Genomic DNA, 26,988 nt, shown 5'->3' on the forward strand with positions numbered 1-26,988 from the left:
AGCAAAGCGGGAAGTGCTGCGCAGGCGCGTTTGGCAGACTCGCTAGGTGGGCACTCTCGGCGGCGGCGACCCAGGCGTTTGGGGAGCCAGAGGAGTCGTATTCCTTTAAACCGTGAGTTTCCGACGGTTTGCTCCATGGCGCGGGATTGTGAGGGATTAGAAACGAATTCTGGATCGTGACTTCGGTCTCTTCGCAGCGCAGTTACCACCCCGCCCCCCACTTCGGATCCCGCTGACGTGCGGCGGGAATGTCGTGCGCCTGCGCACTAAGCATCCCGTTCGGTCTGGCGTCTGAGGGAAGAAAGTCCTTCCCCGCGGAGCTCGCAATCCGCGCTCGCCGAGGGATGCCGTTCATTCCCCCTTCTCTTCCTCCGCCCGGCGCTCGTGAGCCGTGTCGTATCAGTTCTCCACCAACTTGCGTGGGGCCTTGGACAAGCCGCCTGGCGCTGCCTTTCAATAGTCAAACGATCTCCTCCTCCAGCCCTCTTCCTCAGGTCGAACCGCTCTCCCCACTAAGGTCTCTCCCCCCGCATTCGCTGCCTCTGCAGTTCCCACCGCCGCCCTTGCCCCTGACGGCGGCTGCCGGGGAGACTCCTCGGTTAGGCACGTTTCCCTTTGGCCCCCTGCCGGTGTTTCTGGGAGGTGAAAGTGAAGCCCATGGAATCCTTAGAAATGGCTCACGGTTTTCCTTCCTTTGGGGATTTGGACATATGGTGCGTTTTTAATTGTTTGCCCCTTTGGGGACAGTAGCATTTTTTAGTGCTTAGTTCACTGAGTGATTTAAACTTCTCATCTTCTCCAGTATGCCGAGTTTCACAGCTGCTTTGCTCCCCCTGTGGACATGACCCCTTAGCTGGCGTTTTGCGCCGCAGTTGCTTTGCGATGGAGGCTTCTTTGGGGATTCAGATGGAGGAGCCAACGGCTTTTTCTCCCCTTCGTGGCCGGTTTCTGGCGGATGGCTCATTAAAAAAACATGAGCAGAATTTTAAACTACCAGGTATGTGTTCATTGCCAAAGATGTACAGGCAACAATTCTGTAATTTCGATTATTTAAAAACAAACAACAACAAAAAACACGTCCTGAATCTTAAAGTGAGTTGTATGTTTATATAGGAGCATTTTACGAATCAGTGAAGCTTCATAAGATCTAGATTTAGGATTGGATTGCATTTTAGAAGGAGGATTGTAGTCTAACCATGTCATTTTACAGATGAAGTTGCTAGAGTCTAATATTAGTCGTTGTCTAAGAACACAAAGTTTGTTGATATCCAAACTAGAATTTCTCTTCTAGACCTGTGTTCTTATTTCTAATCACCAAATTGCATTAAGCTTGAATTTAGAAATCGGCATTGGAGGGACTTTCACTTACATATTCAAAGGCAGAATTAGTTGACAAAAGTAAATGAAATGTTTGTAGCAGTAATGAAGGACTGTATCTCAGTGTACATCATGAAGTGTTGCTTCACCCTTACCCAGACCTTGAAATGAGAAGGAGAGGGTCAAACAATGCCTGATCTTGTACACTGTAACATGCACCTTCATTCCTGCAGTGTGCCTGGGACATAGCAGGCATTCAATAAATATTGGTTAAATAGGAGTTCCAATTGACTGTTGTTTTTTTTTTTCTTTTCTTTTCTTAAAATGTAGCTAAATGTTCTTTTCTTTGTCTTAAGCATATTTAGTGCTTTTTCAAAAATATTAATTTTGACCTTTCGTCCATGATATATACTTATACACTACAAAATAGACTTTAACTCGACCCTAGAAAAATATGACATCCCATACTTTTGCTTTCTGACTAAGGGTAAACTCATCTTTGATGTTAAAATGCGTACCATTCCTGATGTCCCCATTTGATGAAAGCCACTATTATTCCAGTTAAAGTTTCTATGCTTAAAACTTTAGAGTTATCTTTGACTTATGCTTTGTATTTGCTCCTCTCATCCAGTCACCCAATTTTATCTTACTTCCTTTTAGTAGGTATAGTGTTGCCTCTTCCCATTCCCACTTTCACCACATTAATTCATTCCCTTACACTTTGCTCCTGAACTACAACGAAGTTTCTTACTTAAACTGCCTGCTTTCACTTCTTTTTTCATCCTCCAGTTCATTGTGTACACTGCCACTAGAATAATCTTAAAATGCCACTTTCATCCAGTTTCATGGATGCCTTCCCTCTTCCCTTCCATTTTTCTTGCAATTACCTGTTTTTCACGGTTCACCTTTCCCTATGTCATCAGACACATAATACAATAATAGTCATTATATTATTATTCTTCTTGTATTGTTTAGCACTCGGTGTATTTTGTCTCTTCAGTTATACTATAAGGTCATTGAAGGCAGTATCTTGTATAGCTCCTGATGTACATTGTGCATTAGGCAGAGTGTATGAATGAATGAATCTGACTTGGCTCTAGCATACGTTCAGGTAAAAAGTACTATTCTAATACTCTTCTGAAAATCTGCTAGGAAGTGAAGAGTGGTGTGAATTTCATTCCAGATTTCCAAAGTTTGGTGGCTTTTATATGGAACAGAACATTGAACATTATAAACAGTACCTTTGATAATTTATAAAACATGCTGAAATTTTATTCATATGGTTCTTTTTTATTTGACCCTTAATAAAAGCTAAGATTATATCAAAACCATAACTTGAATAAGGAGTAAAGCTGATGAAGTTCAGGCACATAACTGTCTCATGATCTAATGTGATTTACTCTCCTTTGATGTAATAACTTTTGGATGGTGGGATTTTTATATATCTTTGTATTCCCAGAGCCTAACAGTCTTCAACACATAGTAGGTGCCTGAAAATATTTGGTTGAATGATTAGATATCATTCATCCAAAGGATATAAAGTAAAATTTTTAGTACAATGGCTGCATAGTATGGCCCTTTGTTTTGGGATATTTGTCAGCTTTTTATAACTTTTTTTCTGATAAAAATTATACATGCTTATTGAAGAAAATACAGAAAGTCAAAGTAAGAAAATATCCCACTGTACAGATATTGCCACTGTTGACATTTTGTTGTATTCCTTTGGTTTCCTGTGCATATAGAGATACATTTTGTAAAAAACTGAATTAGGATCACAGCCAACTTATTTCTGATCTCCATTTTTAACTTAGCAATATATATCTTGAACATTTCTTAATGTAATTAAATACTCTGGGCTTGGACTGCCTGATGTTCCATTGCATGGTATCCTATAATTTATTTAATTGCCTTTTCTTATTGAACCTTTAGATTGTCTTCTGTTTTTTCCTATTAAGAAAAATGCTGCAATGAACAAAATACCTGGCAAAGTATTAGATCAAATGTTTATTCTTTCATTATTTCAGCAGGCTTTTTTTTTTTTAAGTATCTACCATATGCCAAGTTTAGTAAGTGATAAAGATCTTTTCAGTGAAAGAATGAAGTATAAACTGTATATATACTGAATGTCTGCTCCATACTGTTGAACTGTACTGGAAGGCTTGCTTTCATTGTGTTATATGGATGCTCTCAGCCTACGATTCTAAAGTGGGTTATAGGTAACGTCCTCGTTTGCCTGAGACAGATCCAGTTTATGCCTGTTGTCACAGTGTAATTATTAGTGCCCCCTTTCACTCTGAAGACTGTCCCAGTTTGGGCTAAATTATATGATATCCCTAGTTGTAGGAAGCATTATTTTAGGCAGTACATGAAGCCCCAGAATAAGCATGACATATATTCCTGGAGGTCAGTTTTACTCCATGGTAAGTAATTGAAAACATTTCATTTGTATGATGAATATTTCTTAAATGTCTATGTCTGTTATGTGCAGGCACCTTTCTAGGTGCTAGGTGCTAGGAATAAATCCATTCGTAAAACAGACAAAAATCAGTGCCCTCAATCTAGTGGATAGAAATAGAAAATGAATAAATAGTATGTTCAAAAGTGATTAGTGCTGTGAAGAAAATGTAGAGGGGAAGGGGAGATAGGAGGTATTGGGAGAGGAGATTGTGATTTTAGTAAGTGTAATTGGTTGGAGAAGGCGTCAGTGTGGTACCATTTGAACTAGGACTTGAAGGTGGTGAAGGAGTGAGCTGTGCATGTATCTGGGGAAGAGCATTCCAGACAGAGGAATCAGCAAGTACGAAGGCCCTGAGCTGGGAGTGTGCCTAGCATTTAGAAATAGCTAGGAGGTCATGTGAGTGGAAGTGCGAGAGTGATAAGAGTGAAGTCGAAGAGAAGGGTGAGGAAAGGAGGCAGTTCTTTGGCTTTTACGTGGCACAAGATGAGGGTGAAAGCAGGGAGTATGGTTAAGGACGCTGTTGCTATAGCCAACTTGGATATATTATGTAGCAGAAAAAAAATTAGCTTAAAATTTCAAAACAGAAGCGTAAACCTTCATAATATTTAATGAAGACCTAAACAATATTTTACTTTGTGGACTTTTCAGGGTCTTGCCCCAGTCCTCAAAGTATATATTCATTGGTCTCTGCCTTTAGTAGTATTTTCTAGCTTTTGATATGAGTACTCTCTTTCACTGTCTACTCTCATCTCCCAATTCAGAATCTGGGGATTTTTCATTCACTTTGGTCATCAGGAAATATTTCTGTTGTTCAGAAACATCAAAGTTGTTCTGCAGTGACAGGAAACCTTAATATAAACATAGTTTGAGTTTTGTAGAGATATGTAAGTACATAGTAAGTGAGTGGTGGTGTGGAAGCACATTGAGCTTGCATAGTCATTCACATGGCCTTGCATTACAGTATTTTCTTACTACTTATATTTTCTTCCTGGTTATTTCTAACAGTTAACCAGCATCTCTGCTACTAACTGCCAGCTCATGTTTATGCAAAGGGAAGTCCCAAAATGTGGAACTCGTAGGAAAAGCATAGAATATTGTAGTTGGAAGGTAAAGTTCATCTAATCCAGTTCCTTTGTTTTAAAGGTTAAAAACCTGAACACTAATGTGGTTTAATTATAGGAGTTGAATCCAGACTCTTTAGATTCCAGGCTTTTTTCTATATCAGCACTGTCCAATAGAACTTTATGCGCTAACAGAAATGTTTGTATGTTGTCACATGTGGCTAATGTGACTGAGGAAGTTGATTTTTAATTTTATTTAATTTTAATTTAAATAGCCACATGAAACTATATCATCCTACTACAAAGCTTTTGTAATTAATCATGTATATACAACAAAACATGCACACAAACACTTCAATACATTTAGTAATAAAAAGACCACAAATGGTTCTTAAAATATTTCATCATACCTAAACACCATTAATTGTAAGATACACCATTATTTTATGTACTGCTCAGAAATACTGCCAGTTATACTGTGACAGTGCTTTCCTTAACACCTAGAATTTTTTTTATATAGTTATTGGAAGAGTTCTTTTAGATGTAATTAGACAAATAATTGTATATCTCTGGGACATACATGAAATGGAAAATAAACATTTCAGATCTGTCTCTTCTGAATCACTTTTTATACTCAGACTTGTTGATATCCTATTTTTTTCCCTCACAATATTGTTCTCATACATTAGTTTTTGTTTTTTTTGGCTGCATTGGGTCTTCATTGCAGTGCACAGGCTTCTCACGGCGGTGGCTTCTCTTGTTGCGGAGCACAGGTTCTAGGCGCGCGAGCTTCAGTAGTTGCGGCATGCGGGCTCAGTAGTTGTGGCTCACGGGCTCTAGAGCGCAGGCTTAGTAGTTGTGGCGCATGGGCTTAGTTGCTCCGTGCATGTGGGATCTTCCCGGACCAGGGATCAAACCCGTGTCCCTTGCTTTGGCAAGCGGATTCTTAACCACTGCGCCACCAGGGAAGTCCCTGTTCTCAAACATTAGTGATACAGAATTTCTTTGAAGAATTCATTAAAAAAAAAAGTCATTGTTAATGAGTTCTTAAGAACAGCCCAGTTATGTGGAGCTGGCCTAGGTTTGATTTCTACTTCACCACCTCTACTATTCCTCCCTACAGCCATTTGGCTCTTAAGGGTTAAATGTGAATGCTCCTCTGTGATTTCTTGAATTTTCTTCAGGTCATTGACACCTGTTGTATGTTTTGATGCTGGCCAGCAACAGTTGTAAGTTGCATCCCAATTTCAGAGTCGTTAAAATTGTGTCTTAGAATCAAAGAAATGTAATAACAAATTGAATATATCATTTTAGTGCCTTTTCATGATGCCTTTCCTATGACACTGGAATTTGAAGCTGGTTGGACTTGACACTCATTAGGAAAGATTGTAATTGACTGTGGCAACTGTTACTGCTAGAAAGCCAGCTTTTCCCCCAGGCCTTGGTTTTGTTTTCCAGGGAGAAGTAGTGTGGTAGCTGATGGTGAAGTGATTGCTTTTGTCTTTGGCTTCACTCTGTTGTAACTTGTAAACTTTTGCTTTTTTTTTTTTCCTACAGCTGTCTCTGAACAACCATGAGGATAGTAAGAATTCATTCATTCAACAAACATGCCAGGCAGTTTTCTAAGAGCTGAGTGCATTGTGGTGAATTATACAGACAGGGAGCCTGTACTGGTGGAGCTTATATTCTAGTGGGAGGAGGCAGACAGCAAACAAATAAATAAACAGGATAATTTTATAGTGGATAAGAACTCCAAAGACAATAAACAGGGTAATGTGGATAATGGGAGGAGCGCTAATTTAACTAGCGATGTCAGAGGAAACTGTGACAATTGAGCCAGCCATAGGAAGTTATAAGGGAAGAGGATTTCAAGTAGAGGGAATAGTAAGAGCAAAAGCCCTAAAGAAATAATGTTAATAATAGTTACCACAACAATAAGAATCACCAGTATAATTTAATATTTACAATGTGTCGGGCATTGTGTTAGAAGCTGCTCTTGTGTTATGTATATTATTTCATTTAATCCTCACAGTATTTCAGCGGCATGTGTACTGTTATGCCCCCTTTTCTATAGATGGGGAAATTAAGGCTCACAGAGGATAAGCTGTGTGCTCTAGAAAGGTCATACCAGCTGGGTAATAGTGGAGCCAGCATTTTGATTTGGGCCTCTCATCTCCAAAACTGGTTCACAGGATTACTGTTATATTGCTTGTTATATTGAAATCCATGAAGCTTCTCCAGTTCATCTGCAAGGTAGATGGGAAGGTGAGGGTAATTTAAGTAAGTTCTTCCCATTACCTTAGATGGAGTGATATAGTGGAAAGGCTACTGGATTAGGTCTTCTTGGCCTCTTAATTTAATCTCCACCTTTTCGTATTCTTCACCTCAGATTTATCCTCCACTTGTCATCTTCCTGCTTAAAAACTTTACATGGCCTTCCTTTGCATCCTCTGCCTTTCCTTTCTCAGCCACATTGAATTTTATTATCTCTCCTACTCTCCCCTCCCTCCACAGTAATCCATGCCTTTTTCCTTTTCCATGTCTTTGCATAGATAGTAGTTCCTTCCTAAAATGCCTTCTTGCACTTTCTCTACTTGGTGAATGCTTCAAAACACAGGTTAACAGTCACCTGAAGCTTCCTGGCACCTTCAGAAGTGTTCATTCCCCTCCCCGCTTCTACAAAGTAATATGTGCATTCCTCTAATATTACAGTTAAAATCTTGTATTAAAAGTGAGCTTTTAACATCTGTCTCTTCCACCAGACTAAGCTCCTAGAGAACAGGGGCTTCACCACCTTTGTTCATTTGTATTTTTAATATGCCAATTGCTGGGCATTTTTAAAAACACAGTGTTTGTTAAATGAGTGAGTCTATAAACTTATCAGCAGTACCTCTGTGAAACTGGACAAATGATTTAATTTCCCTGAATATGGATTCCTTCTCTGAAAGATCAGGATAATTATTTCTGTTCTCCCAATATCACAGTGCTATTATGTAGATCTGAAAAGATAATATGTGTGAAGGTGCTTTGAAAATGTCTTAAAACTGTTGCATGATGCAGAGTGTTATTATAACTTTAAAAGTAGCTGATGCGTGGCCTAGATATTGTAATAAAATCTGAGGACTCTTATGTACTTCTTTTTTGTATCCAGTAGTTTATCACATTTTGTATTATTGCCTCTCTGAATTTTAACCATGTAGGTTTTTGTAAAGAGCTTATATTTATTTAAAAGTAATGATTTTTCTGCTGTCAAGATATAGGATACTACTGGTAATTGGGACAATTTTTAAAGAATATTTTTTTTAACATTTTGGACACCTTTAGTAGACCTTCTTTCTAGAGTATACTGTGAATATTCAATATGTAAAACTTTTCCAAGCCTATAAGATTTTGTATCTTTGGGGGAAAGAAATAGTTTTCAAGAAGATTGCATTGTGTCCTTGTCATGCCATCTAGTGATCGCAGCACAAATTGTTCAGTTATTTTTTAAATTTAGTTTCTTCATTGTGTTGCACTCTATGCAGTGACAGTGTATCTATATGTTAGTATGTAATTTCAGAGTAGCAGCAATTGGGTGTGAGTGATTCAGTTACTTTGCAGTTTTGTCTGTTCAAGAGGTGTGTGAGTTAGAGCAACTTGATGGGGTTTTAGTCTTATCATGAGTTTAAGGTTTTTTATAGATATTTTTATTTGTAATATAATTATGTTTTAGAAATTATTTTATTGAGATTTTTTAACCTAAGTAATTAATTGTACCTAAATTCTTTTTTCCTTGATAGGTGTTAAGAAAGATATTCAGAAGCTTTACGAAGCTGTACCACAGCTTGGTAATGTGTTTAAGATTAAGGACAAAATTGGAGAAGGTAATCTGGGGATATACTTCATTATCTTTATAAGCTTTTTTTTCCTCCTGTTTTCCTTTGTATAATCTTGATTTTCATTATTATTTCTTATTGGAAAAATACCCCTTTTAAAAATACTAAGACCATGGTTATATTACTAATTATCAGATTTTCTTTTTTCCTTGGAAAGAATGGAAGAATAAATAAATATTTACAGTAGAATGAACAGTCCTATTTTAACCTTTATAATTTTATACTATTAAAAGTGTTGCTATATTAATAATATATTATTAATGATAATTATGAAAAATAAAAAGTTTAAGATTTAAGTGGGGGGATTTGATCAGGGAAAGCTGAATATTTTTTCTCTTTCTCCATTGCGTTTAGGTAGAATTGTATGTTGAACAATGGCAATTTTTCATGGCAAAATGATGAAAATAAAGTGGTAACAATATTTATAGGATAGTCAGTATTTACGTAAATACCATTGAGAGACTGGCAATCATATTGATTGAATGAAGGGTGAATTTGGCAGACAGATGTGAAGGGATTGAGAAGATAAAAGTTAATAGAACTTTTTAGTGACTATACTGAGAAATAGTAAATAAAAACTTAACAGTAAAAAAACCCCAAAAAGCAACAAAACTTCCATTTATTCATTGCTTGCTTTTCACAATGGAAAGTGTGAGATGAGAAAAGGCTGAGTCAGTGAAGGCAGAGAAATTAGAAGATGAGATGATTTGGGATGTAAGAAGCAAATCTTTACGTTTTTTTTCTTAGCTTTTTTTGAACACTGACTTAGTGTTCAAAAACTTTGTTCTGGAAAACTGATGTCCTCATAACAAGTAGTTAACTATTCCTGGAGAGGGGGAGGAGTGGAGTGTGATCTAAGGCTAATAAGTTTGAAAACTATAGCATGTATAGCTCCCTTTTGGTTATTTATGTTGTACTTCAGTACATTAAAGGTCTAGAAATAATCTATCAATTTGCTTTAACTCAGTATTTCTCAGATTTAACTGACCACCAAATCTTATATTTTTTCTGTTTAGTTTCATGGTGAATTTAAAAGTTTAAAAAAACTTTTTAAAATAAAAAATGTAGTTATTTTTTTCCCCCTAAGACTGTTATCATTTTTACTTCTAACAGAACTGAATCCAAGTCTTAAGAAAGTAATTTCCAATGATAATATTGTAGAAAGATACTTGGTAGATTGGGTCATACCATGGAAATATTTTATGCTAACTCAGTCAAACAGATTTACTGTATAGCTTTGCTGAATTAATATACTCCCTAAAGATGTGAGGACAGTTAAGAATGTATTAAAAATTGAAAATAAGTTGTATTTACAAATGTGTTTGCTTTTTGTATTCAGTGTCATTAAAATATTGATGACAGATTATGATAATTTTATGGGTTCCAAACAGTTTTTAAGAATATTTTAGCATTGTCTCATAAACATTTTTAAAAACCAAATATTGAAAAATCTAATAAATTGTTTTACAGGCACTTTCAGCTCTGTGTATTTGGCCACAACACAGTTACAAGTAGGACCTGAAGAGAAAATTGCTCTGAAACACTTAATTCCAACAAGTCATCCTGTAAGAATTGCAGCTGAGCTTCAGTGCCTAACAGTGGCTGGGTAGGCAATTTAAAGATATTTTTAATTGAACTGCTGTATATAATTTTTAAGATTTTTAAGTAGATATCTAATAGGGATGATGAGATTGTGGATTAAACATATTCTTCAGTCAGGTATTTGCAGTTTGCTAGTACTTTTCCGCTAATCTTGGAATGGCTAGTTAAGTTTATATTAATTTTTAGAGTGGATTTCTCCTGAGGCTCAGCTTGACTTCCTGCTCTCTTACCACTTCTTTTTCTAATCTTCCTGCCAAATCATAAACCTTGGCTTCCATGGTGTAGATATTTTTTTAAATGTGGGGAACTCATTTCACATCTCCCCAGATATTGACAGCCTCATCTCATATTTTATTTTGAACAACAGAATCCTCTGGCATGTCTTTCTATTTGGTTTCTCTCTGCTAGGTCATTCCTGTCAACATAGAGACATGATGTAGTATCTCTTATCCTCCCTGTACCGCCATCCCTCTTCCAGCTACTCCATCATTTCTTTGCTTACCTTCATGGCCAGACTTCTCAAAAATTACCTGCACAGACTGTTTTCACTTCCACACCCGCCTTTTGCCACACACACACAGTGAGGCTGCTCTCCGCTATGCTAAACGGAAACTACTTTAGAGGCAACCATGACTTTGTTTTGCCGGTTCCTTTTTCTGTTCACATGAACTCCTGGCAGTGTTTAGCATAATTGATTTGAACCATTGTCTTTTGACTTCTGTACTACCATATACTCCTTGATTTCTTCCTGCTTTATTTGGCCTTTGATTTTCAGTATCCTTTGCCAGTTCTTCCTCTTCCACCTGAGCCCTAAATGTTGGAGTTCCTCAGTGCTTGATCCTGGGCTTTCTTTCTCTAGACTTCTTTAGGTGGTGTCATGTATTCCACGTGGCTTTAAATACATAGTAATGATTCCCATAAGTGTATATCTAACCTCAGACCTCTTAACTGCAGATTTGTATATATCCACCTGACGATTTGATATTTCCATTTGGGTACCTAATAAACATCTCAAACCTAATATGCCAAAAACTAAATTTTAATCCACCTTCACCTGCCCCAAAAATTACCTGTTGCAACAATCTGTTTTCATCTACCCATCTCAGCAAATGGTACCACAGTCTACCTAGTTACTCAAGCCAGAAACCTAGTAATCACACTCAATTTCTCCATTTCTCTCCTAGTCCACTCCATCACCATGTCCTGGCAATTCTGCCTCCAAAATATATCTAAAATCTCATCCATATCTTTGTCTTCTCAACTGCTATCTCAGTCCAAGTGTAGATTACTACAATAGCCTGCTTCTTCTCTTCCCCTCTTAATCCCATAGTCACAAAACAGCCAGAGTGATTCTTAAAGTATAAAAATATGTATGTATGTAATATAAATTGGATACTATTACTTCCACTACTTAACAGTTCTTCAGTGGTTTCCCAATGTTCTTTGAAAAAAAAATCCAACTTTATCCCATGCCAGCCTTTCCACCTCCTTCACTGTGCTCTATTTTCTTTAGCTACTCAAATTTGTGTCAAGAGCTTTCTCACTTCAGGGCCACTACCCATACTTCTTCCCTATCCAGGAAGATCCCTCCCAGTCCTTGCATGCTGACTCCTCATCTTTCTGCTCTGAGCAAGAATGGTACCACTTCAAAGAGGTCTTCTCTGAATTAGATTCTATTTTTTATTGTCACAGCACCTTTTGATATATTTCAAAACCCTTACCATAATTTGTCATTATTTGTTACCTGGTTTATTATCCATATTGCCCACTATTTAGTAAAGTCCATGAGGGCATAAATCATGTTAATTTTTATTCACCTTCTCATCCTTAATGTCTAACATAGTGTCTGTCAAGTAACAGTGCCCACTAAATATCTATTGAATGAATAAACACACCTATTAATTTGTTTTACACCTCTGTTTATTATAGAAGACAAGAGAATAAGATGGCTTCTGTAAGGCATGATTACATAATACCTTCTAGTCCCCTGAATAAGATTATTCCTTTTTCCACACTTTAAATAACTCCCTCTACCACTTTTTCTTTCCTTGTTGTTCAAAAATGTGCATGCTAAAAAATGTCTACCTGATCTTGCTTCCTTTCTAGCTCCCACACTGGTTTTTATTCTTTGACAGATATTTCAGGAAAATTGTCTTTATGTTCTGTTTCCATTGTATACTATTTTCCCTCCTTAAATCCTGTTTGGCCTCTTCCTTTCCACTTAAACTGCTTTCTGAAAATTAGTTAATTCCTTTTTGCCAGTTAATTCCTCTTTGCCAGACTGAAAGCCTTCCCTCAGTCCTTATTCTAATTGACCTCCTTGTTGATCATCCCTTCCTTGAAAACTCCTCACTTGCGGATGTCCCTATCTGGGCTTTCTGCTCCTTCCTTATTTTGCCCTCCAACATGAGACTTTTCCAAGGCTCAGTTTTCTCTTCTCTAATAATTTCACAGCTTTAGGTATCATTTTTCTATAATACTGTCACTGACTTACACTTGACTTCTCACTTAAGATATAGTCTTGTATCTAGATATCTCTGTGAAAATGGTGAGGTTTTGGTTTTTGATGCTTCTTTTCCTGTTTTCTCTACATATTTTGTTGGTATCCATGTTGTTTTACTTACTCAGTCTCAAAACTGTGAAAATCCAGTTTACCCTAGTTTCCTCACCTTTCTCTGAGGTAGTGTAGTATAGTGGTTAATAGTCTAGGTCTGGAGCACACTGCCTGGATTCAAATTCTGGCTCCATGACCTACTAATTGAGTTACCTTGGGGAAGTTCCTTAGCCTGTCTGTCCCTCAGTTTCCTTATATGTTAAAAAAAAGGGGGGTGGGGTAGGAAATAATGACACCATCCTTATAGGGTTGTTGTGAAAATTAAGTGAATTTGTTGATAGGTGTGAAGTGCTTAGATCAGAGCTTGGCATGTAGTGAATGTTCAATAAATATTAGCTATTATTAACTTTTACTTGATTTATTTATTACTGTTACCATCTTATCTGCTACTAAGTCTTGTTAATTCATTTTTATTATTCCTCTTTTTCTTCCCATTCTATCACCTCCCCAATTAAAACTGTAATTATCTCGTTTTGAATTATAACCTCATAACTGGTACTGCTTTTGTTTAAAAAAAAAACCTTTATCTTGTATAAGTCAGTTAAATGAGTAATCGCTCCTATATGGTGATGGTTTTAAGTTAGTTTTCTGGCATTATTTATGCATTGCTAAAATTGCATTTTTTAAAAAACTGCATAAAGTTTCAGTTCATTTGACCTTTCTTCTTAAGTTCGTTGTGCATTTTTCCACTAGGGGGCAAGACAATGTCATGGGAGTTAAATACTGCTTTAGGAAAAATGATCATGTGGTTATTGCTATGCCATATCTGGAACATGAGTCCTTTTTGGTAGGTTTTAATATTTCTTGAATTTTTATTAGCTAAATATTTCATTGAAAACAATCTTATAACCTTATTCATAACTTTATTTTAGGACATTTTGAATTCTCTTTCTTTTCAAGAAGTACGGGAATATATGTTTAATCTGTTCAAAGCTTTGAAACGCATTCATCAGTTTGGTATTGTTCACCGTGATGTTAAGCCCAGCAATTTTTTATATAATAGGCGCTTGAGACAGTAAGTATGGAAAGTTACCAGCAAATACTTAATACTTGACTGAATCTGTGCTGTGGGGTCCATCTCTTAGATGCAGAGCATCCTGCAACAGCCACACACATCTTTTTCTGTTTCAGATTTTCATTGTGGTTGAGGAAGGGAAATACCCTCAAGGAGAAGAAAAAATTGTATTAGTAAAACAGTGTACGTCATGAGGTATAGCATGGCTCAGTGGAAATAGCTAAAAGAAACTTAGAAAGGGTCTGGTTTTTTGTTGTTTGTTTGTTTAACCTTATACATTTATCTCTGGGCTTCATTTTTGTTTTCTAGTAAATGAGGGGATTGGACCACATGATAGCCAATTCCATGTTTCAACACTAAAGTTTTGTTTTTTGAATATTTTTTATGCTGATTATATACATAGAGGCATTGTAAGCTGAAAACTTAAAACCTGCTGTTTATATAATGGCTCATATTGAGTATAATAAGGATAATAGAACCATAACTTCTTGGGCTTTTGTATTCCTGACTTTTAATTTTTTCTTTAATTAATCAGATTTTTAAACCATGATTTTAATATATTTTTCTTTTAAACTTGTTAATTAAAACTTATCTGCTATGATGCCATCTCTGCCACCATCAGAGGACAAAGGATTGTGTTTACATCCTGCATTCCTTGTTGCCTTGTCTGCACAAGCCATTGGAAGAAGGGGAGAAAAGATGTTTTCTTGTGTGGGATACATCTTTCCTTAATTTTCAGTAGTTAGCTATTAAATCCTTACCTTGTCTGTAAAACTTACTCTTCTTTTTTCAAGAATGTTATAAATCCTTAATTTATCCCCCACAGAATACAGTTTCTGTGTGAATATGGTTTGAGCATATTATGATATTAACTAAGCTTTGTTACAGAGAAGTAAAAGTGCTTATTTTTGTTTCATAGGTATGCCTTGGTAGACTTTGGTTTGGCCCAAGGAACCCATGATACTAAAATAGAGCTTCTCAAATTTGTCCAGTCTGAAGCTCAGCAGGAAAGCTGTTCACAAAATAAATCCTATGTAATCACCGGAAACAAAATTTCATTGAGTGGCCCCGCAGCACCTAAGGAGCTGGATCAGCAGCCTACCACAAAAGCTTCTCTTAAAAGGCCCTACCCAGATGCACAAATTCAGATTAAACAAGGAAAAGATGGAAAGGTTCTACCTCTTTTATTTCTTAAGTACTAATACGGTTCTAGACATGTACTCCATTCAACAGAGGTAGTTACAATTCTAGGATAACACTTGCAACAAAAAAAAATGTTGTTTACACGTGTTATATATTCAGTTGGTTAGATTTCACTAAGATTTACAATGGATTGTTTTATGATTTCAGAACTGAAAATTTTGCTTGGTAGATTTATAATGTCTTTGTCATTATAATTGCATTATATAACAAAAATGGAAAATAATAAATTTTCCCTGCATGTTATAAAGTTCATATTAATTATCCTTTTTAAAAGAAAGCATTAGTTATAGGGGAAAAATTCTGAAGTGTCTATCTCCATTTTAGCTGCACAGCAAAATGTAACATCCATGCAGGTGGTTTTAGAATTTTTTAGTTATTTATATTTGTGGACTGTGATAACATTGTATGGGGGTTAAGAGTTCTGTCTAGACTGTTTTCTCCTTTCACAGAAGTGTTTTGGTGCCTGAGAATGACTTGGATGCAGCTGTTTTTGTTTTATGTCACTTAACTCTTTCAAAACTATGGCAGAGTACAGCTGGCAGAAAGTGTTAGAGATATAATCCTTATTTTCCTTGTTTTTGTTGGTATTGTAGGAGGGATCTGTAGGCCTTTCTGTCCAGCGCTCTGTTTTTGGAGAAAGAAATTTCAATATACACAGCTCCATTTCACATGAGAGCCCTGCAGTGAAAGTAAGTAATGTAGCTTAATAGTGCAATCATCAGTCAGTCGTACACTGGAGAGAATTTGGGGAATGGCTAGCTTTTATTATCAGTAAGTTTTTAAGAGTTTTGCTTTAGCAGAAGGTATTACTGCTTTGAGCATTTAGTCAGTGCTTTCATTTTCTCCAGTTCTGAACTTTTCTTTTGGAATTTTTCGTCATTTTTGATTAGCTGACTATTGTTGCTCTTTCTCTAAAGGAACATTTAGAACGTTAAGGCCTTTTCTCTCATTGGCTGGAACGTGAGCTCCCAACAGCTAACACATTTCTGACACACAGTTGATAGCGTAAAGATGTTTGTAAAATTTACAAAATTATCATCAATGTTAAGTGGTTTTAAATTGACTTATGATATCCTGTAGCAGCTAGATAGCATGAGGAACAAATTAAAACTAATTTTAGCCAATGTAATTGTGCAGTTTACAGTTCTGAAATGCAGTTAGACACTAGAATGTAACTGTTTTGTAACATTTCAGGAAAAGTTCTAATGAAGTGTAATACAAATATTCACCAAACTAGGAATGGTTAGTAAATTTTTAATATGTTTATTCAACACAGTAACCTAAAGAGACCTTAAATATTTTGATAGATGAGTGTTTATTTACAATCCAACAGCACATTCAGCAGTTTTGAAAGTTACGCTTCCCCTATTGCTTTTTGCTCTACTAGCATCTCAAAGGCATCATGTTAAATGCCATGAAAATAGAGAATATGACTTTTCTTTTACAGCTTATGAAGCAGTCAAAGACTGTGGATTTACTCTCTAGAAAATTAGCAACAAAAAAGAAGGCTATTTCTACAAAAGTTATGAATAGTGGTGTGATGAGGAAAACTGCCAGTTCTTGCCCAGCTAGCCTGACCTGTGACTGTTATGCAACAGATAAAGTTTGCAGTATTTGCCTTTCAAGGTAATGTGTTTTGATGGTGCTATAAAATCACCAGCATGCTGCCAGACAAGATGAGAAATTGCATTGATTTTGGTGGACAGTTGATTTGAGTGAGTGAAAGGGAACAATGCAGTTCTGTGAACTGCGTAGGCACTAATGCAGATTGGTACCTTGAAGAGCAAAGGACAAGTATTGTCATATTTGTTCCATTGACATGCAAATGCTCTTTGCTTTTACATGCAAATAATTTTGGTAGGGGTAGGGATAGCTCTTAATGAAACTTCAGAATTGCATGTTTTACTTGCTGATTTAATCTTGTTTTCTGTCTTTATTCCTGCCTGTGTAGAATAACCTGAACCAAATACTAGAACTCTTCTCTCACTCCCACCTTCAGCTGTTTGCCACATAAATTTCTTTCTTCCCTTCGACTTTTATAAGCTTTCATGAGCCTTTCCTGATTAACGCAAGTATATAAGTGAACAGGTATCTCAGAAATTAATCACTCCAAACAGAAATAAATTTTTATACCTCAGAGTTCCCATTGTTTTCTATTTTTCTGTTATGCTTCTTACCATGTACTACCTCTTTTTATGCCTGGAAGTTACCTTAAAACCCTTCTGGAATAAGGCCTGGGAACTGGTGTGGGGGGAGAGACCTATAGAACAAAATCCAGGATTTTCATCACACTGGATTATCATTTGCTTTGTAATAACTTATATTTATATAGATATCAAGGTAGAATTTACTGTGAACTAAATTGATAAATGTTTTTTTTGGTCTTAAATAATTAAACTTTACATAACTAGAAAAATCTTATTTCATCATCATAAGGCAGCAACAGGTTGCACCTAGGGCAGGTACACCAGGATTCAGAGCACCAGAGGTCTTGACAAAGTGCCCCAACCAAACTACAGGTATGTTGCACTAGAAATACAGAACCCAGTTAAATTGGTTGCCGTGGGTGTATTTTATTTTATGATTTTTGTCTACTTATGATTAAATTTGAGCTCTGCTGCTTTTAACTAAGTTATGTAAGTGGTTCTAGCAGTGTGGCATTCCCATTTTTGAGATAGTGCTATTTATGAAAGCTCCTAATCCTAGTGTTTCCTTTTTTTTTTTTTTTACCCGATAGATTGCATTTTGCTTATCTATTTACAAGATGATTTTACCAGGAATAATTTTAACATCACCTTTGTGGGGGGAAAAATTGTGTTTAGTAGTATTTGCTAACTTAAGACTTGAAACATTTTGTGTTTGTCTAATACCTCAAAATTCTTCTGTGATACGCATATGATTGTGTGTTTGATTAAAATTTTTTGTTATTGTGAAAACAATATAATAGCATTAAAGAGATTTTTGAAAAAGAAAAAAGTCTACAGCCTGAAAGAGTTGTAATGGAACATCTTATTGAATAGATGAACCCTGCTATTCACTTGGATTATGGACCTTACAGAAATGTATTCATTTGTTCTATGTTTTTTCTGTGCTTGCTAATGATATAAAAAATGAATGAAATTCTCTGCTTACACTCTGGTCAGGACACACTTGCAAATATAAAATAACCTGTTAAGTATGGTTATAAAACTTTATACAGAGTATTTTAGGGGTATCTAACCTTATCTGAAGGGATTATGGAAGGAAGTTCATGGAAGATAGAACATCTGAAAAGAGAATGTAAATTGGAGTGAGGAGTTTGCATGAGCAGAAGAACTCAAGAAATAGCATGGTCATACAGGAATCAATAAAAGTTTAGTGTTGCTGGAATGTATGATGAAAGTCAAGGAGTGTCGGATCACAGTTGTTATATGGCTTGGACTGTATCCTGTAGGTTTTGGAAAGTTATTCAAGGAAAAGGGATGGTAATAATTGTATTCTAGATGGGTCATTCTGGCAGGTGTACAGAGGGGACCAGGTCCAGGTGAGAGATGATGAAAACCTGAACGAGGGCAGTAATAATACAAATGAACAGTAAAGTGAAGAATTGGGGACTTCCTGGCGGTCCAGTGGTTAAGACTTCACCTTCCAGTGCAGGGTGTGCAGGTTCGATCCCTGGTCGGGGAGCTAGGATCCCGCATGCCTCACGGCCAAAAAACCAGAACATAGAACAGAAGCAATAGTGTAACAAATTCAATAAAAACTTTAAAAATGGTCCACATCAAAAAAATCTTTGAAAAGAGAAGCGAAATATTGGAAAGGCAGAGCTTGATGGATAATTGGATGAGGGATTTGGGTATGAAGTGGTGGGGAAAAGGCATCCAGGATGTTTATCAGACTCCTAGATTGGGAGATTTGAATGGGTACCATTAACCAAGGGGAGAAGAAGTAACTGGTGTACAGGGAAAGATGAAGATGATTGGGGGCATAATTGGTTTGCGATATATGTGGAACATCCAGATAGAGATGTCCAACAGGATAAAAGTAAGTGAAGCACAGGGAAGTCTGGACTGGAAATACAGTTGACTGTCATCATTACTATATAAAAGGTAGTTGAAGCTGTGAAGTGTATGGGCCAATAAGGGAGAGTAATATAGGGTAGAGCCGGAACTCTGGGTAACCTCAGCCCTTAAGGCTTGGAGAAAACATTGAGGGAGCAGGCGGAGGTACAAAGGGAACCAAGAAAGGCAGATGACGCAGTGGCCAAGGGAGTAGAGCCATAACTTGATGATACTGGGAGTTCAGCCATTAGGAGAGAAGATGTCCCTAAACATTTTTTTTTTGGCCACACGGCATGTGGGATCTTAGTTCCCCGACCAGGGATCGATCCCATGCCCCCTGCAGTAGATGCGCAGAGTCTTAACCACTGGACAGCCAGGGAAGTCCCCCTAAACATTTTTTTAAAAAATGAGTTTCTTCACATGAGGCTGAGCTGGTTTTAATCATAACTGCCAGAATTCTAGAGATTAATAGTTTCTACAGCAAAAGTTAGGGTTAACCATCTGCTGAAGACGAGCTTCTAATATTTAATACTTTTCGCTAAAGTGAAACACTTTCATTACTATGGTGTGTAACTCTTGGGGTACATCCAGATTTTTTCCTACATAGCTACTTTGGATTTATTTTGATGTTATAAAATGTGCATTTACTTAATGATGAAATATCCTTTTAAACTTAGCAACTTTCATGTTGCTCGAGAAAGAAAATACTGTATTTTGCATTAAGGATGTTAAACCAGGGATTCTTAACCCTGAAATCATTAAAAGCACCTGAGGAACTTCAAAAAAAAATACTGATGCCTGAGCCCTACTCCAGAACAATTAAATCAGAACCTCTGAGAGGATTGGCCGGGGCATCAGAATTTTTTTAAGGCTCTTAAGAGGATTTGAATATACAGTAAAGGTTGAGAACTACTGATGTAGGAGTAAAATTATAGATTGAGGATTTTTTTTTTAAGTTTGTTTTCTGTTCTGTTTTCAATTTACAGCAATTGACATGTGGTCTGCAGGTGTTATATTCCTTTCTTTGCTTAGTGGACGATATCCATTTTATAAAGCAAGTGATGATTTAACCGCTTTGGCTCAAATTATGACAATTCGTGGATCCAGGGAAACTATCCAGGCTGCTAAAACTTTTGGTAAGCAATTTTATATTATAGAACAAAACAAATACCTTTGATTATCTCCTACAAATCACTTAATAAATTATTATGAAATTCTCTTTACAAATAAACATATTCATAATGTTCTCTGATGTTAGATACAAAGTTTCTCAATTGCTTGAAAATTAATTGCGTTGTGTAAGAAAATAATTTATCACTTCTCTTCTCTACATGTAATCAGTTTATCTTATCAAGTGCAGAGTACTACACTTTTCCAATATTTAAAGTTCAACTTTATAATCTTAAACAAAAGAATAAGGAATAAAATCTTAACTCCCTGTAGTTATGGTTTCACTTTATTCCATAAATATTGTTCATAATATGTTTTAATTTGTTTATTGTATATTTATTAAGCATCAGGTGCTCTTGGGCCTGCCTTAAATACTCTTAGTCTGTATTAACAAGTAAATAGTTAATTCTAATACAGTGTAGTAAGGACTGCAGTAGGGGACATAATAGGATGCATGTTGTTGTCAGGTTCCTTAGGGTTAGAGTAGCTGAGAAGCGAAATGAACAGAATACCTTTACTGATGGAGTAATATTGTAAGCATTTATTGGACGTGGGAAGTCATCTTAGCTACACAACTTCTTGTACTTCAAGTCTGGGATATGCAGTGTACCTCATAGGGCACCTGAGAATTATCTCAGCCTTGCTCTTGCCAACAACTTGAATTCAAATGGCCACCTTATATTTATTCTCCATGCACAATTATAGTTAATACTTTCCAAAGTGGGTGGGTGTGATTGAGTCAGCATGCTGCCCCAAAATATGGAACACTTCTTTGGGACAAAATTTCAGTCAACTCACCTCAAAAGTCGTTGGGCTGCCTCTTGCCCAGCCCCCAAATCAGTGGGTCTTAATCAGGGGTGCATATCAGAATTATCTGAGGAACTTCAAGAAATACATATGCCTGTCTCACCGCACCTATTCCTGGAAAATATGGTTCAGAAAAGTATGATACCTAGAAAGCGTTGAGACTTGTTAGTTTGAAAACACAAGTGATTTTGACCAAGAACATTTCTGAGTAAGAATCACTGCAAAAATGATTGTCCCTCGCTTGGGCACCAGTGCCGTGGTCTGATCCACCAGGAAGGCTTAGTGGTGATTGTGGTTCTGCAGCACAGTCTACGACTTGCACCTTTCTTGAAACTATAATAAGAAAATTTTATCTGAGGGTGATAGGGTGAGATATTACATACACACATGGGAAATGGAACCATGAAGCAAAGCCTTGGAAATTGTATTCTTACATGAGAATGTTTATTTTCAACTGATGGGGAAAACTATCATCTGCTATTGAGTAACTTCATAAGAAGTTTATGAACATGAAATTTATCAAACGCTAAAACATTTTGTTGAAGAGCTCAAATCTCCCCCATTTGTAATAGTAAATAATGACCAAAAATGGAAGTGCAACATCTAACAAAAAAACATTGTAGGGCAAGCATCATGATAGCAGGCAAGGGCTTTTAGAGATTTATCATTGTAATGCTTGTTCTCATATTTTTAAAAATGCTGTATAGCACTTGTCTTAGTTTCATTAGTATGACTTCTGTAGTTACAGCTGACCCTTGAAAAACGTGGGTTTGAACTGCTTGGATCCACTTATTTGCAGATATTTTTCAATGAGTACTACAGTACTGCACGATCCACAGTTGGTTGAATTCACATATCAGAACTGCAGATACGGAGGACAGACTATAAATTTATATGTAGATTTTTGACTGCGTGGGGGTCAGCCCTCCTGACTCCCTTGATATTCAAGGGTCAGCTGTATTGCAGTCAAATCTTACCATAACTTTGGGCTGAATACAAAAGGATTCAGAACTTCAACAACGATGACCTTGTTCCCCTTTATGACCCAAAGAGACTTACCAGAACAGCAGGAGCACTTCTCTACTTCTCTTGTGTTGTGTGTAACCTTCCCCTCTGTCCTCAACCCCTAGACCTGGCCCCATTGTAGACTGTCATTAAGTACTCGTTGAATTAAATAAATTCAGAAGAAAAACCTTGAGCTATTCTCCTCTGGCTATAATTTTTTAGAGAGAATAGGAATAATGAAATAGATTTAAAAGTAAAACAGGATTAACACGCTCTACCCTCACAAACTTAGTTTTGGGTAGTTTATTTCCTTTGTCCCTCACTGCTTCCCCCCACCACCTTTTTTCCCACCACCTTAGTCCACCTATCCAGCAGAGATGAGTGTATGTAAAAGTAACTTTTTATCACCCAGAGATAGATTGTTTTCTTAACAATCCACATACCCCAGAAAGGAATCTAAGTGCTATGCAAACTCATTGTTTAGAGCCATTTCTATTTAATAAGGAAATAATACGGCAAAAGTAACAGACTATTGCCTATTTGTGTGCCTAGCTTATTTTTGCCGATATCTAATAATTTTGTTGGGGAATTGTTTCAAAGACATTTATATTTTTTAAAACAAAGATCTGGTTGGTTTATTAACTGATTTAAAAACATTTATTGAGACCATATGTGTACTAGGTTAGATAGACTATTATTGCGTCTCTTCTCATAGAGCTTAAATTCTAATGGGAGAGAAAAAATAAATACATACTGTCAGACAGACGGGTGGTATTGAGAAAAATAAAAGGGGAAGGGGAGTGAAGAAGGCTTAGCTATTTTGAATAGGTTGGTTAAGGACAGCATCTGTAATAAGGATGTGATATTTGAACAAAGATGTGAGAAGCTGAATAATGCCTTTTTGTCTAGTCCAACAGGCATTAATTGAGAACCTAGTATGTACCTAGTATGGATGTCTAGGTTTTGGGGGTTCGAAGATAAAAAAGACAGTCCCTATCTTCAAAGGCTCATAGTCTAGCAGGTGAGACAGACATATATTTTATCAGTTACAATACAGAATAGCAAAAGTAATAATAGAAACCTTCACAGGATATAGCAGAAGCTTAGAATGATCAACTCTGTGAGTGTCAGGCCTCTTAGAGGTAACGCTTGAACTGAGTGGTGCCCTAAGTGGGAGTATTCTGGGCACGGAGTTGAGGGGGAGGTGCAGGGCATCCTAATCAAAGACACGAACCATGTAGTCAGAGGCATGTAGAAGCTCGGAAGAGGGAGAGGGAATGGGAGCTGCAGCTGATTAAAGATTACAGAAGAATATAATGAAGCTGGAGACTTTGACAGAGTCAAGTGTGTCCTTTACTTATTAAGCCACTGCTTTCTACTTACTATCTTTCACTTTATGATTTGACCTTCAACTATGTAAGGTAAAACACAACTTAAATATAGCACGTGATGTTCTATCATATTCAGTGTAAATATATCCAAAAAGCATGCAGTTGGACTTGCATGTTTCTCATGGGAGAGACTTCTGATATATTCAAATAATATAAAATATGTATATTTTTTCTCTTTTAGGCAAATCAATATTGTGTAGCAAAGAAGTTCCAGCACAAGACTTGAGAAAACTCTGTGAGAAGCTCAGAGGTGTAAATTCTAACACTCCTAAATTAACAAGTGATATACAAGAGCTCACTTCTCAAGACCCAACTTTTTCAGAGAAGATGGACCATAAAGCTGCTCACCTCATACAAACACCTAAAGCACAACACTCAGGGAATTCATTGTATAAAGGGGACAGTAGTGGCTGTGGGGGTAATTTTGATGAGTCTCCTACCAATCTAGAAGGCTGGGATGAGGTACCTGATGCAGCTTACGACCTGCTTGATAAACTCCTAGATCTAAATCCGGCTTCAAGAATAACAGCAGAAGAAGCTTTGTTGCATCCATTTTTCAAAGATATGAGCTTATGATTATTGTTCTTTAAAGTTTGCTGTTGTGTATTATGAGGTGAGGTGAAAAAAAGTTATTTGTAATAGCCATAAATTCTTGATTGGAGACCCGGGCAGGGTGAATAATTTATTTAAAAATTTTAGTATTTGCTCTCCTGGCAGATTCTAAAATATGGATTAAGATTATTTAAGATGACTAGGATAGTTCTTAGACTAACAAAATGATCTTTGAGTTAGATCTACCCGAGTAGAATCAGATCTTTCATTTCCCTAATTGCTTGTCACTGCCATATGCAGAAATAAGAGCAGTCTTAGCCTAGTACATAGGGGTTCAAGGTACGAGTCTTAAAATTAAGGGTTGTGACAGGGATTAAATGAGTCAAAAGACTTAGCTTACTGGTTTCTTTGAACTATCTGTACTTTTGGAAAACTCCACCTGGTCCTGGTACTCTAACCATTCTGTAGGTAAAGAAGATAATTTCCTTTTCTAGAGGCATATATTATACCTTTTATGAACACTAAAACAATGAAAAAATATTGGGGGGATATTACTTGAAATTGAATTTAATTTATTCATTTTTTAAAAGTATTTTGTGAAAGCATTTTTTGTGTGAATTGCCATGTTTTTCTTAATGGTTTCTCTTGATTTTTCTGCCTTCTCTACCCTCACCTAACACATTCTCCTTGGAAATTTTATGATACTTTCCACAAAGTTTCTGGGTGCTTTGTTAAATATTGCCTGTGTTCACAGTTGAGAAATTAAAATAGTGTGTTCACTGGTTGATAAAGGGAAGCTGCAGGACTAAGGTAAAGATTGATAGTCCAAAATGCTTTTCTTTTTCTCTGAATGTGTATGGTTTTTTCATACCATCTTAGATATGATTAGGTAGCTGCTAAAAGGAAAAGTGAACACAGAATTGAGAATATTATTGGAGATTTTTCCTCTGGCTAGAGCCATTCTATACCCTGTTTTGACCAAGTTGGTCCTGCTCAGAGAAGGATGCTTACTAGAGTCTTGGGGTAGGTTGGGAAGAGTTCTAAAGAAGTAGGCAATGCAGAAAAGGAACTAAGAGGTTTATGTATTATGACATTCCAAAATGATATACATATCAATGACAGCATATCAAATTTACTATGGGGAATAAGTCTGCGAGTGTGGGTCTGCTGAGAAGTTTCCCACTTAGTAGTCATAGAGTTATAGTACAGCTAAGGTAGATACAACATTCTTTTTGTTGTTTTGAGCACTGAAGTTAGTATGTCTTATCTATACTCCGTTTGGCAAGTATTATATATATATATATATACCATTACCATTGATCTGCTAGCTTCTCATGCTGTAATCTTTTTTTAAAAAAAACTTTAATGTTCTTGAATTTGTATGTTTAATAAAGTCATCCTTTTATATTTTTTATGTCAATGTCAGACTACTCATTTGAAAAATGCCCTTTTTTAAAAAAGTATTGACCACTAGGAGTATTTGCCTTCTGAGACTGATGAATTCTCTCTGTTCAACAAATAGTTGGTAGTAAGTTAACAAACATTGACCTGACTCAAGTAATATATGAAAGATAGATGTATTTCTTTATAGAAATGTGGCTCACAATCAAGTTAACATATTCTCAGAAAATTAACAGGAAGAAAAATTTACCAAAAGTGCAAGTAAGGAGACATTCTCTAAGAAAGTTTAATATTCAGGGCTGTGGTTTCAACTTTCCATTAATGTCTTTTGAATAGAAAAGTTGAAATACTCGACTTTAAGAATAGAATTTGGTTGATATGTAAGGGAAGGTTAAAGGAGCTAGTGTTTTAAAAGATATCCAGTGTTACAAGTTAGTTCTCAGGGAATTTCAATCCCACTAGAGAACGTTGCCTCAATTTTTGGTGTTTTGTAGTTAAAAATTAGGAAGGCGCTTCCCTATTCATATTCTTCAGGTTTTTCAGCCTTCTGAACACTATTTTACAACAACAGATATCTCCCTAAAAGATGATATTAATAGGCAGAATAGTCATTTCTAGGGAAAGACTGAGAAGGTAACTAGTTAATGCCATTTCCTATTACTATGGAATCTCCCAGAATATTCAGCTATTTTTCATTGTCAGCTTTTTAAAATTCTTATTGCTCAGACTCTTGAGATAAAACTGTTATGGGTGTTTTCATTTAATAAGCCTTAGACATTTATAACTATTAATACAACAAGCTACAAGTATTGGTTTTCAAAACAGGCTGCAGCTCTCTAGCATTTTTAATGAAACTTTTCCTTATAAGGAGATGCTTATGGTTGTCTTAATGACCTAAATAAAAATGTGGCTCAAGAATGGTTATTCCAAAGAATTAAACTTAGTTTATTCAAAATCTGAACATAAGTCATCAAGCAATGTTATTAATCTCTTACGTTCCTGGCATCAGTAACAAAATGGTGTTACAGATGTCAGAATATTGATTGCATGAAATCTTGAAACCCACAAAACTCGTAGGCTTAGGTCTTAGTAATTTCTGCTGTTTATGTAATTTCAGCCCTACGCGTCACCGAAAAGTTATTTATCTTAAGAAACTGTGGCCAAATTTGGCGGGTAATGCTGTCTGCCAGTGTCTGCAGATGTATTGTTTCCGCCTACAACTGTGTGTGCTGTCTGTGGTCTTTAAAGAACACTAACACCAGGCAGAAATGTCAATTCTCTGTTCAGATTTTTTCCTATGTTCTTAGAACTGATGTTGCCATTTCCTAATTTTGTCAAATTAGGTGTTTGAACTATCTTCCTTTCTTGAAAGGTGGATATTATCACCCATGTACTAGATAAGTAATCAGTAGTTAATGCTGTGTCAAACTACAGCAAGATTTTCAACAAAGTCACCACAAAGTTCAGTGCTAAAGCA

At 36.3% G+C, this 26,988-nt stretch overlaps 1 protein-coding gene across 2 annotated transcripts; it reads left to right on the plus strand.

Annotated features, from left to right (window-relative positions):
• On the plus strand, positions 1-25,521 carry CDC7 (cell division cycle 7). 2 transcript variants are annotated; one of them, XM_036869420.1, is made up of 12 exons: positions 1-112; positions 803-997; positions 8,616-8,699; positions 10,182-10,317; positions 13,621-13,714; positions 13,800-13,942; positions 14,862-15,114; positions 15,739-15,834; positions 16,593-16,771; positions 17,582-17,664; positions 20,172-20,321; positions 23,740-25,521. In XM_036869420.1, exons 2-12 carry the CDS (start codon positions 883-885, stop codon positions 24,132-24,134), a joined length of 1,728 nt encoding a protein of 575 aa, XP_036725315.1. In that variant the 5' UTR covers positions 1-112; positions 803-882; the 3' UTR covers positions 24,135-25,521. The 2 variants fall into 2 exon arrangements, with proteins under 2 accessions (XP_036725315.1, XP_036725323.1); XM_036869428.1 differs by lacking the exon at positions 1-112 and adding an exon at positions 222-494.
• The last annotated feature ends 1,467 nt before the right edge of the window (positions 25,522-26,988 follow it).

Source organism: Balaenoptera musculus, chromosome 1, assembly GCF_009873245.2.
Source record: "Balaenoptera musculus isolate JJ_BM4_2016_0621 chromosome 1, mBalMus1.pri.v3, whole genome shotgun sequence".
Classification (NCBI taxonomy): Eukaryota; Metazoa; Chordata; class Mammalia; order Artiodactyla; family Balaenopteridae; genus Balaenoptera; species Balaenoptera musculus.